Source organism: Scomber scombrus, chromosome 20 (assembly GCF_963691925.1).
Source record: "Scomber scombrus chromosome 20, fScoSco1.1, whole genome shotgun sequence".
NCBI classification, from domain to species: Eukaryota; Metazoa; Chordata; class Actinopteri; order Scombriformes; family Scombridae; genus Scomber; species Scomber scombrus.
In genome coordinates, this window is record NC_084989.1 from 12,811,471 (window position 1) to 12,825,110 (window position 13,640).

General features: G+C 38.7%; 2 protein-coding genes across 2 annotated transcripts; one reads left to right on the plus strand and one right to left on the minus strand.

Annotated features, from left to right (window-relative positions):
• Window positions 1-1,248: 1,248 nt before the first annotated feature.
• On the plus strand, window positions 1,249-4,205 carry LOC134002313 (somatomedin-B and thrombospondin type-1 domain-containing protein). The gene is made up of 5 exons (XM_062441652.1): window positions 1,249-1,740; window positions 2,610-2,804; window positions 2,888-2,966; window positions 3,508-3,684; window positions 4,053-4,205. Exons 1-5 carry the CDS (start codon window positions 1,515-1,517, stop codon window positions 4,168-4,170), a joined length of 795 nt encoding a protein of 264 aa, XP_062297636.1. The 5' UTR covers window positions 1,249-1,514; the 3' UTR covers window positions 4,171-4,205.
• An 8-nt stretch (window positions 4,206-4,213) lies between these two features.
• terf1 (telomeric repeat binding factor (NIMA-interacting) 1) lies at window positions 4,214-9,645 on the minus strand. The gene is made up of 10 exons (XM_062441651.1): window positions 9,465-9,645; window positions 8,175-8,270; window positions 7,770-7,897; window positions 7,521-7,607; window positions 7,260-7,409; window positions 5,954-6,066; window positions 5,838-5,864; window positions 5,564-5,661; window positions 5,325-5,404; window positions 4,214-5,201 (listed from the first exon to the last, which is right to left on the minus strand). Exons 1-10 carry the CDS (start codon window positions 9,643-9,645, stop codon window positions 5,043-5,045), a joined length of 1,119 nt encoding a protein of 372 aa, XP_062297635.1. The 3' UTR covers window positions 4,214-5,042.
• Between the last annotated feature and the right edge of the window lie 3,995 nt (window positions 9,646-13,640).

Below are 13,640 nucleotides of genomic sequence, written 5' to 3' on the forward strand. Positions count from 1 at the left end.
CAGCCACACCCACTAGTCTGCAAATAATGTTATGTACTCTAAAGGTCAAAGACCCACTGCATACTATCTTATAGTAACGTGACTATGGATTCATGGAAGTTTTGAGCCATTTTGCCTTCTGCAAAGAGTTGCAAAGAGTTATATGAGAAGATAGATGCCACTCTTCAATATGTACACTAAATTTAAAGCAACAGCCAAGTGACAGTTAGCTTGGCTTAGCATGAAAATTAGAAACGGGAATATGCCTAGCTTGGCTCAACCAAAAAGGAAAAAAAAGCAACCTGTTAGCATCTCCACAAGTCACAAATTAACGTGTTATATTTCACTTGTTTAACACAACATCACCATCAAGTTGTGGTTTTCGGGGCTTAACTTGCAGCACTATTTCTTGGCCAGGAGCAGTGACTTCCTGGATTCTTGGTGTCACTGTCAGATTGCCAGCCAACAATTTATTCGTTTTACACTTTGGTTTTTGTATGGATTAAACGAATGAGATATAACAAGTTAGTGAACAATTGGTGAACTTGCTGGTGCTCATAGGCTAGCGGTCCTCCCTAGTTTCAATTCTTTATGCTAAGCAAAGCTGCAGGCCCCTGACTGTAGCTTCATGTTTAATATACAAATATGAGATTAGTATGGATGTTCTCTTCCAAGTTTTCCCAAAATGTTAAACTACAACTTTAAATGAAATAAAATACCGAACCAAGCAGATGTCCAAAGTATGAAAGAAGAAATTCTGCCTGATGTGTTGAGATTTTTGATAGATTACAGTATGCTGGAGAAAAATCACAAAAAGGCAGTGAGGTGAGAATCAAAGGGTGGCTTTACAACGCTCAGCGGGCCCCCTGGCACAATTGTCTGGAGACCTGCCAATTGCTCACATTCCTCCCTTTCTTTTGGGACTCAGAGGTCTAGGGTGGCAGAGAGTGGCTGGGCAAGACTGGCATAAGGGTCACAACAATTCTGCAGGGAGAGTGGCTAGAAAGACAAGTGATATGAGAACAAGACAGGTGAGAAAGAGGCAAGAGAAGAGAGAGAGCTGAAGCAGAGGGGGAAACACACACCAAACTTACCAGCTTACCCCTCCCTTGTCCTCATTGTCTCCTCCCGTGTGTGATCGACTGGAGGGAGGTGCTCGGCCGGGAGCGGGGAGAGAGACACAAGCTCTGAGGGAGAGGTGCACACACAGCATGAGGGACATGGGAGTCTAATCAGAGCTGGAATGGGGTGTTCTGTACTGTAGGTCACTCTGCAGACCTGTTTCTGGAGGGAAACTGAGGGGCTGGACACAGGAGACGGACACAGGAATTCCAGGTCACAAGGGCTCCTGTGGCAGAGCACAGTCTTGGCTGGGTTGGGCTGGTATTCCAACTTCTACCTCTCACGATCATGAGCATGACAGAGGTAGAGTAGAACACATAAAGAAGTGGAGAACACCTACAAATAAGAGGGGTAAAAATCACATATTGAGGCAATCAAAGGGTCAACTTCTGCTCTGACTTTTTCACTCCTTCATGATGGGATCTTCTGTGGATTTTGCCTGCTTGTTGCTGGTGGTTTCTACCCTGGGAAAGAACCACTTGGTTTCTGGGGGTTGTTTGGGAAAATGTTGCCGTGGCAGAGACATGAGCTGTGCGACCACTGACTGGAGGATGGACCGTGTTTATGGGACATGCTACTGTGACGAGGGCTGCGTCAGAACCAAGGACTGCTGTTTCGACTACTTCACAGAGTGTCCAGGTGAGGGATGAATCATGGGCAGTGCTCTGAGTGTGCTGTTTATCTTTTTGCACACACCTAAACTATATGATTCCAGTGTCAGATAGCCTGTTGAACCCTTGCTAAAGATAGATTTTTTTTATCTGCCTTTGTTTATCGGAAAGAAGATAAAGAAATCTGCAGAAGAAAGATCATTTTCAGTGCCCGGTTGACATGAGGCTGCTTATCAGATACTGCATCTCTGCTATGATATTGCAGGCAGGGTGAATATGTTCGAAACTTTCCCATACATGTGAAATTGTTTGTGCAGGCTTGTGCCTAGCCTATTTCAGTGGACTAGCCCACATAATGGAATTAGTACAAATATTTGAAGAATGTGATTCTGTCAATCAGTTGTAGCAATTACAGTTCCAGTCAAACAAGCAGAGCGTACCTAATATGTGTTATAGGCCAGTAGTCACTAAATCTGCTTGTTTAATACATCAAAGCCTGATCATCAAGCACAGAAAGCAACTGAAAAGAAAAATCACAGGACTTGTTGATTGAATGGGTTGCTCACTTGGCTGGCTCTCAAACCACTTGTAGTAAAGCAGGAAACACTAATTCTACAAGTCACAATCAATGCTTCATTGATCTAAAGTTATTTCCTGGACATTTAGCTCCATTACGCATTCACAGGAAAACGATAATTATGAAGACTGCAACAAAGCTGCAAGGTTTTACTGTTGCTCTGTCTCAGAAGTCACCCCTGTGCACACTGTGATCTGAAGAAGTCATTTTTAGGCCAAGCATTTCTGGGTTGATCTCCTCAGATCAACTTTGTGCTTGTCACCATGGAGATTATGTTTTAATAACGCTCTTCACCCCTCAATATGGATGCCGGCATCCAGCTCAGGACTGCACTGTGAGCAAGTGGAGTTTTTGGAGTGGCTGTGCCAAGCCCTGCCAGCCTTCAGTGAGAGTGCGCGTACGTCACATTGAGCAGCAGCCCAGTAACAACGGAGAGCCCTGTCCCAGCCTGGAGCAAAAAGCTGGTTGCAGGGAGTACAGAGACCACCAGGGCGGCCACTGTGGAGACAAGTCAGGTATAAAAAGGAAAAAAAAATGTTGATTTTGCACTTTAAATTGGCTGAATCTAAAGTGACACTGAGTTGGCTTCTCTTATCAGGTCCTGCATTCATCACAAGCATGGAATTTGGCAAGGGAAGGCCCAAGCATGACAACTATGGAAACCCCCTGAACCCTGGGTAGGTTTCATATCATGCTTGTGCAAAGCCTAAGTACTCTGAAACTGCAAATGACATCAGGTATCTTTAAATTCAAGAGTTGAAAAGTTCATGAGTGCTGTCAGGGGCTAACCTCCTTTTACTGTGATGTTGTGTAACACAAACTCCTTTTGGAGGAAAGAAAAAAAAAAAAAAACAGCCCAGTGTTTTCCCCATCTGCATGAGCTACCCGTGGATGTTTGCTCACCTGGATGTCTGTCCACAGACTATTAAATATAGCAATGTCAAGATACTGCACACAACCCTTTGAAATTAAATACTTAGACTTTAATAAGGGCTGTCACATAAAAGGAACACACACATAGGTTTAGTATCTTTAGGCAGAATTATATATATTGTGTTCATGCTCCACTGAATTAATAAATAATTCCTGTCGGTCACAAACTGGGTGAAGACATCCCTCCTATTGTGTACATTCAGTGTATCCTTTAGTTCTCTGTCTTGATTTTTAGTCATAATATTGCATGAATAACTGTTGTGACCTTTATGACCCTGCCCTTAGGTTCTGTGTGGAATTCACATTGGAGTCGCGGACACCCCACTGCACAGTGCAGAACCGACCACACACACACTGGATGCGCTATGTGACAGAAGGCTTTAAAGTGTGCGTGGCATGTGAACCACCTGCCATGCGAAACAATAGTGGCAGCTGCCAAGGAGACGGTCAGGAATCTGACAAGTATGAAGTTATGAACCTTTTCTGTATGTGTTCTTTCAGCTTTGTTGGTTAAGGTGGAATATATGTGCATGCCAAATTTCTTCAAACCTGGACTGTTGAGAAATTAAGTCTTTTTTCTCCATACTAAACATTTAGAATTAAGTGAAAATAATATAAACTTTAACCAATTCATGAAACAGTCCAGGCCAGGACAAATCTAACCAGGATCAGTTCCCACCTCCTTCACCAATTACTTAATGTAGCACCCGAATAAGGCAGTAAATCAATGAAATGTCAGCATCTTGTACTGCAGTCAGATATGAATGTGTGAAACTATGCACATGGTGGTACGACAACCATAAACCTTTGTGGATGTGACTGTGTTGCAGAGAAGCTGTGCTGCACTGGCAGGCAGTGGGGAACCCTCAGTGCAGTGGCACATGGAAGAAGGTCCAGAATACCCAGCAGTGCAACTGTCCACCACAACACAGCTTTGTGTTCATCTGATCCACACAAAGCACAATTGGAACATGCTCTGGTGTGGGGTCTACAGTAACATTTCACAGTCAAAGAGCCCCCCATCAGTGGAACTATTATGTTCAGATCACATGCCTTAATACAACAGGCTTTCAATACTAAGAGACATACAGCTTGAGGCTCAGTGGCTGTGCTAAATATGCTACACATTTGATATAAAAGAAAGATCAAATCACTGGAATCATCATGCATATGTCAAATGTTCTATGTAACTAGATTGCATACTTTGTCCAGGCATTGTTTTATTTCATCTTGTTCTAGTACACATTAATCACACATCACACTTGATTTTGCTTTACTTTGTAACAAATCCATTTTCTTACATTTTCCAATAGATTTCTTAAAAGGACCAGTGTGTAAGTTTTAGTGGCGCATAGAGGTGAAGCTGCAACTAAACTTAACAACCCCTGCTAAAAAGGGCTGATTTTAAGGTAACAAACATACAATGACTCTTATTTTCAGGTGATTACACAATAATTAAATCATACCAATGAATACTACATTCCATGTATGCAGAGTCCGCTCTGCTATGCCACTAAATTCTACACACAGCAGCTTAAAAAAATAAATAACTTAAAATATTATTTAAAAAATATATGTTTAATGTGTAATTTTATAATGATTTTGTAAAAAAGAAAAGAAAAGGGAAAAAAAAGATATTGTCACTATTCTGTGTCTAGTGCCCTCTGGTGGTATATGTTCCACTGTGCAGACTGAAGCATCCATAAATGTTCCTTTTTCAATAAGCTATGGGCTGAATATCAGTTGAATGAGTTGGTCTATGCTTTATTTACAGATATAACGCTACATTGTACTGGTTATAGAGGCACTCTCCCTCTTCATCAGACTTTGTGTGCCCTCTTTAAAACTCTCCAGCGGTCTTTGAGCATGGTGCCAGTGCGTCCTTCGAAGTCATAATCTAATAATATGAGAGACCACTTCCCCTCGCCGTGATGTCGAACACCGCTCTTGAGGTTTTGATCCATCTCGGGTGTCCATTTCTAAACAAAGCAAAACATAATCTCTTAGTTCCAGGTTTTGGATTTCTCAGGAATTTCATGATTTGGGATTAATTTTATTTGACACAACCACTGATCTATTGAGATCTATTTGGTTAAACTTACCCGAGGTGGTTTTCTTGTGTTTTTTGATTCTTGGTTGATCTTCGAGGTGTCCATTGACTTGTCAGACAGCTGTAATAACTCTGTTGATGAAAGGTTTAACATTCACTTTAGCTGCTGTTAGTTTTATTCACTTTTCAGAATAAAGACAGTATGAAAGATAATGTAACACTTTTTATTTGTGAAAAATATCCTGGAATATGTTGAGTAACAAAGGAACAGCAAAGGAAAATAAAACTTACCATTGTTGGAGATTCTTCGGAGGGAGATGTAAGACTTCTTGCAACTATCAGGTTTCCACACATCAGTTATTTTAGTTGAGAGAAGTTTCCGTTTTGTTCTGAGGAAATACAGTGTGACAAAATGACTTGTTTTACCCCCCATAATGCCCTTCACCTACAGGTTCAGAGCAACTTGCAGAATTTGTATATTCATCAAAAGATCTCAAGAGACAAAAAATCCAAAGATTAGATTACTTATTGAAAATAGAACTTAACACTTAAAACTCTACTTTACCTCAAACATGCAGTGCTCTTCTTTTTTCTGTTAGGACAAGAATGTCAAATATATTGTTCAGAACCGAAAATTAACATTTATAAATACAAATAGTTATGTTAAAGGTCATTTCCTACTTTGCATCCTTTTCTGTTGATTCGTTGGCTTTTTTCAAGACAGAGATGTCTCGTGTCACTGTGTCCTCAAAACCCTCCATGTCCTGTGACGACTGGGCCATCTGTGTGGCTGCCTAAAAGATGGAGGTCATCATAAACACACACACCAGTATAAATTATGTTTCAAAATATTAACTGTTCATGCTCTTCCAAAACAATTAACATTCAGATTTCAGTATTGCTATAATGTCAAAGCAAAACTAATGAGGCCTGTCGTTACAATACCTTACTGAATTTAACCTTGGTCAGCGGCCATTATGTAAATTGTTCCTGAAACTTTCATGAATAAGCGAGTCTGTAAGACCCTGAGGAGGGCTCTGCTGAATGTAGCAGTTTGCCCTTCCAACTAATTTGATGACAAATTGTCAATTAACTATGACTGATAATGTCACATCAGCACATTCAGTTGGTCAAAGGGCCATTATTCAGACGGACAAAAGCAGAGCCAAACACTGCACACAAGATAGCGAAAATGTATATGCTGATAAAATGTGTTGCTAAAACCATGCTGTTAGGTACAGTAGCTGAAGTAGAGCATCAGACACCTCATGCATTTGCTGATTTAATCCTGAACAACTAAAGAAATCCTCCAATTCACCATGTAACAGTCCAACAGCTTTTGTGCCTCACAATACTTATCAGACCTGGACGGATGCTATAATCTAAAATTCATTTTATGTCATGTGGCTGTGCTTCTTTTTTTGCGCTAAATGAGTTTCAAGCATCAAATACAGCACAACTCAAACTATAATTTTGCATCTGCGAGGCAGAAAATTCTCTTGGTCAATGTTTTGAACCAAGATTTAATAATTTCCTGCAGACTGCTTCTTATCTTTCAGCTGTACAAAGCTCAATCCCTAATTTTACACTGGCATTAATCTTGAATGGCCAGCCATACCAAACAGATGTATATACATTTTTTTTTTTTTAAATTCTCATCATGAATACAGACATCTGGCCCAGTCAAACTACAGCCGCATAGTTAATCCTGGCCTGGGAAAAGTTCCAAGTATCAGTGTAAAACATGGGCTTTGCCACTCTCTACAACAACTGTTCTGCAATCCAATGGGCTTTTAGTATGATTAGAATGAAATGTATCTTTTTGAATATTTAAAAACATATTTAGACACATGAATGCTGCCAGCCAAATGACTTGTTTAAGTGATTGATTATTTTGCATATGAGAATTCTGTAATTAAGCTTTAAAATTAAGTTTTGCCACAACAGCTTAAACAGGCAACAAAGTGTGTCAGGCCCTGTATTGTACCTTGAGAATGTAGTCAGAAGGATTCTTCTCCAGGTAGGCATCCAAGAAGGACTGGACTGTCTCCAACATGCGACTGTAGCTGAAGCTCATGAGGAACGGATGGTAGGTGTCCCTCTGTGTCACTATTGATGACAGCTTGACATTCACGTTCTGTTGAATAAACTAATGTTCAGCATTTAAAATGATTCATCACAACCAAATATTCCACTGAACGCCCCTGTGCTTTTTTGAGAAGAAAGAGACTATAATAGAAATATACACCTGCCGGAATTCATAGTTGTTCTGAAACCACTTGAGAGCAGAGGAAGCAGAAGATCTTTGGCCTTTCTCCATGCAAACAGCCACAGACTAAAAAAAAAAGAAAAAAAAGGAAAAAAGGCATCAAACACTTTACACTTAAAATAGTGTAAAGTGTGTGCTGATAGATGATCACTGTCTTGTATTTAGTTATGGTAGAAACATTCGATCAGTGAAAAAAAAACTCACACCCCAAATATTTGATTAAATTACCTGGACAAGCAAAAGAATCATTATGTTTTCAAACAAACTTTCGTCCGTCACTGTTTTTTCCAGGTTTGACCATATTTTGGCAGCAGACATCAGAGGCATCACACTGTCGTCTTTGTCAAACAAGACATCTGGGGGGAAATCAACAACAGTGACTCATCTGCTGGCAAATAATAAACACTGTCCATATAAAAGTTTTACTTAAGACGTTTGCAGGAATTATATAAATGCATTGAGAGAATTATTAAGCTTGAATGAAAAATGTCTTAGGTCTTCCCTGGAGGCTTAAATTTCAGTCAAAAGAGGCAATACAGGCTAATTGGTAAGTTTTACTGCTATATTAAAACTTGCAGATGTAGAAATGTCAAAGAGGAAAGTCCAGTTGAGCTTCTGACTGTGATGTCTTACCCAACTGTTTTCCATGCATGACCCTTGCGAGGAAGGCACATATCAAAGTTTTCTCATTGTGGAGGTGTCCTTTGTGAGAGAGACTCTGAGGAATGGCTGCAAAGAGAAGAAAGAGTTGTTTAAACAAACATCAAAAGACAGAGCCCTGTAGTAGCAGAAATGTAAATAAAGTAACATTTCCTTTTCCCAGTGTTATTGAGATTACGTATCTGCATACAACTTGTAGTTAACTCAATGCACGATAATGTGTTCATTATAGTTTTTTAGTAATTAATAATACTATAGCATTATAGTAGGGCTGCAACTAAAGATTATTTTCATTGCAAATTATTTTCATGATTAATAGTTTTGTCTAAAAATAACACTTGAAAAATGTCTGTTACTATTTGTTAGAGCCACAGAGAAACAACAAACAAAACAATTAATCGATAATTACATTTTCTGTCAATAGATTAATTGATAAATCGCTGTAATGCTAAAGCTCTTTATTATTGTAACAGTGGGAACTACAGTTAACTGGTGTCCTTTTGGGCTTTAGGAAACAGTGATCAACATTTTCATATTTTATGACATAATAATAGATAGATAATAATAGATGCATCAATAAGGGAAATAATCGTCAGCTGCAGCCCTAAACATAATATTGTAGGCGTGGGCCTCCCGTTAGACAAAGCTTAGTTTAGCTCAATTCCTGTTTGCCTATGGGAAAACAATTCAACCAACATAGCTTTATATTGATACTTGACATAACTTAAGACCTAGAAGCTGCTGGACGTGCAAAGTTACTTGCTAAAGTTTCCAGCTCAGGGACAAGCAAAAAACAACAACAACAAAAAAAACCCAACATTTAACGTTACATTTAACAGTTTGATTACGTACTCTGCTACTTTATGGAAGATCATTTCCGCTAATGTGATGAACAAAGAAAAAGTAAGTTATTATTATAATAAGAGACTTTCTCAAAATAATAAAATACTAGTAAGTCATTAGATAAGTCATTATTTTGAGATAGTTTCTCATTATGTTGACTTATAGCATCTTTTTTTCTTTGTACGTTAAGCACAATGGGTTTTTTTTTAACAACACTTAGGTTTAATTTAGCCTACGTGGTGAGACTGTTCCTGTTTTGTCTATTTGTGCGAATTACTTGTTTATTCAAGTCCACCAACTTTTAAACTACGCGTAAGTTATATGGACACCACAACCAATTACTCAACGCTAGGTAGCTACCATAGACTGTATATAACAAAGGTAGCTACCGATAATTTAGCGTAGCTGTAAATAACTCACCCTTGAAAGCCGAAAGCGTTTCATTGAATTCATCAAGTTTTCGTTCCTTGAAACATCGACACAGACTAACAAACAAGAAGTCTTGTATCCATCCTGTAGCAACAGCTGTAACGCGAGAAAAAGGCACAGTTTCATCTGTATTACTTGATGCCACCGTTTTGTTGTCAACTGTAGGATCCATGTTGTGTACTTTTTGAATTTATTTCATTTCTTCTTCCTTGGAAATAGTTTGATTTCCGCGCGCTTTATTGTGGTTTGGCCTCTCTATGCAGTGTGCAGCGCCCCTGGCGTTTAGGAGGAGTAACTACAGCATAACGCTTTTATACAAATTAATACAGCTGTCATGGATTGACAGGGTTGGGAAGGTTACTTTAAATTACCCTATTTAAATTGTAATGAGTAATTTAACTATTCAACTATTTCGATTACTAAGTCAAAGTAATGGAACTTATTAAATTTGATTACTTTTCTAATTTTCTAACAAATGTTTTCAACTGTCAGGGTAAGTGTACACATGAAGCCCACCAAAATCTAAGCTCAGGTGCGTTTTAAAGAAACTGACATGATATTTAAGGGAGATAATTTCTTATAAAGCAAGATTTAATCTATCCTTCTGAGCAAAATCTTAAAGGTCTGAATTCATCATCATTCTGAATAATCTGAATCGTCAACAGTTTTTCTTAGTAACTGTAACGGACTACAGTTACATTTAAATTGTAATTAAATTATGTAACACTATTATATGTAACTACTTATATGTAACTAGTTACATATAACTAATTACTCCGCAACACTGGTTGTGTTGCATCACAGTTAAAAACGTTTCACCATAATGGAGCATTGAGTCTGAGCCATACATGGTGTGAGCATCAGGGGATACTACATTGGCGCTGAAGGTCAAAATGCAACAACATTTCACAAAACACAACAACAGCTACAGGTTAGATTTAATGGCCCACAAAATCTAAGTGTAACTGTTATAAATGATTAATTCTCTAACAGACTCATGCTGAAAATAAAGCATTTTCTGCTGTCAAAAACAACAAAAGAAGTGGACAGTAAGATCCATTTAATCGTTTTAGAGGTATTGAAGAATAGTCACAATGAGAATATGGTGTAGGCTGAGCGATTTTTATCATGTGCAACCTGAAAGCCAAGAACATTATGAAGCGGTTGCTTCATATAGTCGTAAAGGGATGCATGGTCATGAGTATGGTTGTACTGAGTGGGATAAAATGGTTAATTCAGGTAAAACATCTAGTTTAAATTGTGCATAGGTCACATTCAAACCAACATTCACTGGATTAAAGGTACTGAGTCAAAGCAACAAAGGCTGAGATATCCTGACTTTTAGTTTGTGTGATGTCCTGAGCCTAAGGATTAGTATCGGGGTCAATCCGAGCATATTTTGAAGAATTGGTATCAACTAAGATAAAGCAGATCAAACAACTTTTTATTACTGCACTGACTCCCCTCTGTTTTGTCAACCTCAGCCTGCTAGTGTTGCAGCACTTAACTAGTATCATATTCCTGACCCTATATTGGAGGAAAACCAGTATTAAAGAACTATTATTGAGATCAGGCCCAAAAAAAACTGATCGGGACATCCTTAGTCTCTAGTATGGGTCAAGCTGCAAAAACTCATGATCATTTCACATAATGTAAAACAATATTGTCTTTCATTAGAACCTCCTGCTGTATCTTTGCATCTTTCATACTCCAGTACTCCTATTTGTACATTTCTATGTCCGGCCACAGAAAAAAGTCACACAGACAAAGAATATATCGGTCAGCCCTAGTGTGTGGACTCTACTAAAGAAACTAACAGATTTTTGAGTGGGAGTCCGTATGAGTAAGTAAACTCTCTCACCCACACAATTAGTCTCTTAGCCCCACTTTTCAGTTGCTCACTCAGTTATTCTCAGTCATTCTCTCACTACAAACCCTCATAAATAACCATAACTTGGACAGTTTGGTAACAGCTTGCATTAGAGAACCATGTGAGTCATTTTACAATGTTTTATGTGTTTCATTGTGTACAGGATTCAGACAGATAGCACAACTTTTAATTATTTATTTCTTTGAATCACATCTCCTGTCAGTGAACAAGTCTATGTGCCTTGTTTAAATGTGTACTTAAGGTTGTTAGTATTTGGTCATATCTATTTCCTAGTCGTATTTCCTGGGGTGCAATTGCCCAGGTGACACTGGTGGTCTTCTATCTCATTCACCCATCAAATACAGTTCTCTCAATCTCTTGCAGCTCAACACTGATATCAACATTTTCCTATCAGATAACGTTATGTTTTCCTATCAGAGAACGTTACATTTTCCACTCGTCTTCCTATTAGAGAATGTTGTGACAACGTTTTCATATTAGCGAATTAGTGCACCGAGTGTTTAAAAGAAGAGATAATCTGTAAATTCAAGAAATGGGAGAGTGAGAAGACTGAAATTCTGCAGATTCTATTGCAGTTAATGAGAGCATGACAGCGCTCTCCCTATCAATTAGGGTTTAGATATCAAAATTTATATTTCCTATGGGAAATATATTTGCATTTTGAGAGAGAGGAGGCCTGTGTCAATATTTTGAGGTATGATATGTGCTTGGAAAGTTAAAACTGTGGAAGTGAGACATATTTAGATTTATTTTGTGTGTTCCTGGTGATAACACACAATGATAAGATCTGAAAACTGCTCTAAAAATTCTCGCTTTGGACTTAAATTACCCTAAAGGTACAGAAGGTATCACAACACAAAACACAACTTTGGAAATTCAAAGTTTTGTGAATGATTTAAAGTTTGAATTGGGTCTGTAGGATAAGGGATGTCTGAGCAGTCAAGTTTCACAGTTGATGTTAAAAAGATGATATAAAATTGCTGGAATGTGGTAGAAAACAAGTCAAGTCAATTTATTTGTATAGCCAAATATCACAAATAAAAAATTTGCCCGAGGGGTGTACAGCAATACAATATCCTCTGTCCCTAAAAACCTTTAACAGGGGAAAAACTAGAAGAAACCTTGGGAAGAGTAACATAGAAGGGGTCTCTCACTCAGGATGGACAGGCGTGTAATAGATTAGTGAACAGAATACAACACAAAATACACAATACAACACTGAATAGGGTAACAAAGTTAAAATGGATGATTAATATAATGGTAAGATTGTGATGAAGAGGATGTCAAACAGATTTCATGTGCCACCACCAGAATGGAATTGGAACTGAGCCACACAACCTCCATCAACATGGAGATCTGGCACGTGGACAGACTGCACGTGCACACAGGGGAACATCACACCATTCAAATACACGGCAGAAGCAACAAGAAAGACATTATTCATAGAGGAGAGAGAGAAAGATAACATCGTTCAGACAGAGAGACATGGGGTGAGGCAGAGCTCCTGCAGGATGGGGAACCAAATCCAAAACCTCAGGAAATGGCACCGACAGCCAGGGAATCAGAGCGGTTCCAGGATGGGTGCTGGTCCAGCAAGAGATGACTGAAAAACAGGAGTAGAGAATAGGAAGAGAGAGGCAAAAAAGTCAGAGGGGCACACAGCTTGGAAGCTCATGTGCTTGCAGTAGTTATCAGTTGCAATAATCATTTCACCAGCAGGACAATGCTTTTGTAAATTAATTTAGAAAGAAACCAACACACATTGCAATACAAGGTCATGAAATACTCAATTAAAGACAACTAATTGTAGGTTAAGTCAAAAAAGATTAGTTTTAAGTTTAGATTTAAAAGGCTCAACAGAATCAGATTGTCTGACGTCAGTGGGGAGATTATTCCAAAAGAATGGGGCTTGATAGGAAAAGGCCCTGCTGTCTGCTGACTTAAACAGAAAAGTAATGGCACACATCTGCTGAATGAGCTGCACAGTATGACATCTGAATGGATTTCTAGCACAAAGTATGCAGCAATTCAAGAAATCCAAAAAAAGTACAGATTGTGAAATGAGAAGACATAGCAGAATAATAAAGAATACGAGGGACAAAGTGTCACACAATAACTAGAATGTGTATTTCCTGAAGACAATGTGTGTTGTTGCTGCAAGCTGATTATACTGCCAGCTGCAGCTGTTGCTACTGCTGCTGCCATCAGCTGCTGTTGCTGTAAGAAATTTATTTTAATATTGGGGGCCGACCTACAGTTTTCACAGCATTGCAATG

Excerpts from the sequence above, each read along its gene's own strand:
- LOC134002313 (XM_062441652.1), top strand. The coding sequence starts at position 1,515 with ATGATGGGATCTTCTGTGGATTTTGCCTGCTTGTTGCTGGTGGTTTCT. Across the intron at positions 1,741-2,609 it reads CTACTTCACAGAGTGTCCAG|CTCAGGACTGCACTGTGAGC; the intron begins GTGAGGGATGAA and ends GCCGGCATCCAG. Across the intron at positions 2,967-3,507 it reads GGAAACCCCCTGAACCCTGG|GTTCTGTGTGGAATTCACAT; the intron begins GTAGGTTTCATA and ends CCCTGCCCTTAG.
- terf1 (XM_062441651.1), bottom strand. The coding sequence starts at position 9,645 with ATGGATCCTACAGTTGACAACAAAACGGTGGCATCAAGTAATACAGAT. Across the intron at positions 7,898-8,174 it reads CATGCATGGAAAACAGTTGG|ATGTCTTGTTTGACAAAGAC; the intron begins GTAAGACATCAC and ends ATTTCCCCCCAG. Across the intron at positions 7,410-7,520 it reads ACAACTATGAATTCCGGCAG|AACGTGAATGTCAAGCTGTC; the intron begins GTGTATATTTCT and ends TTTATTCAACAG.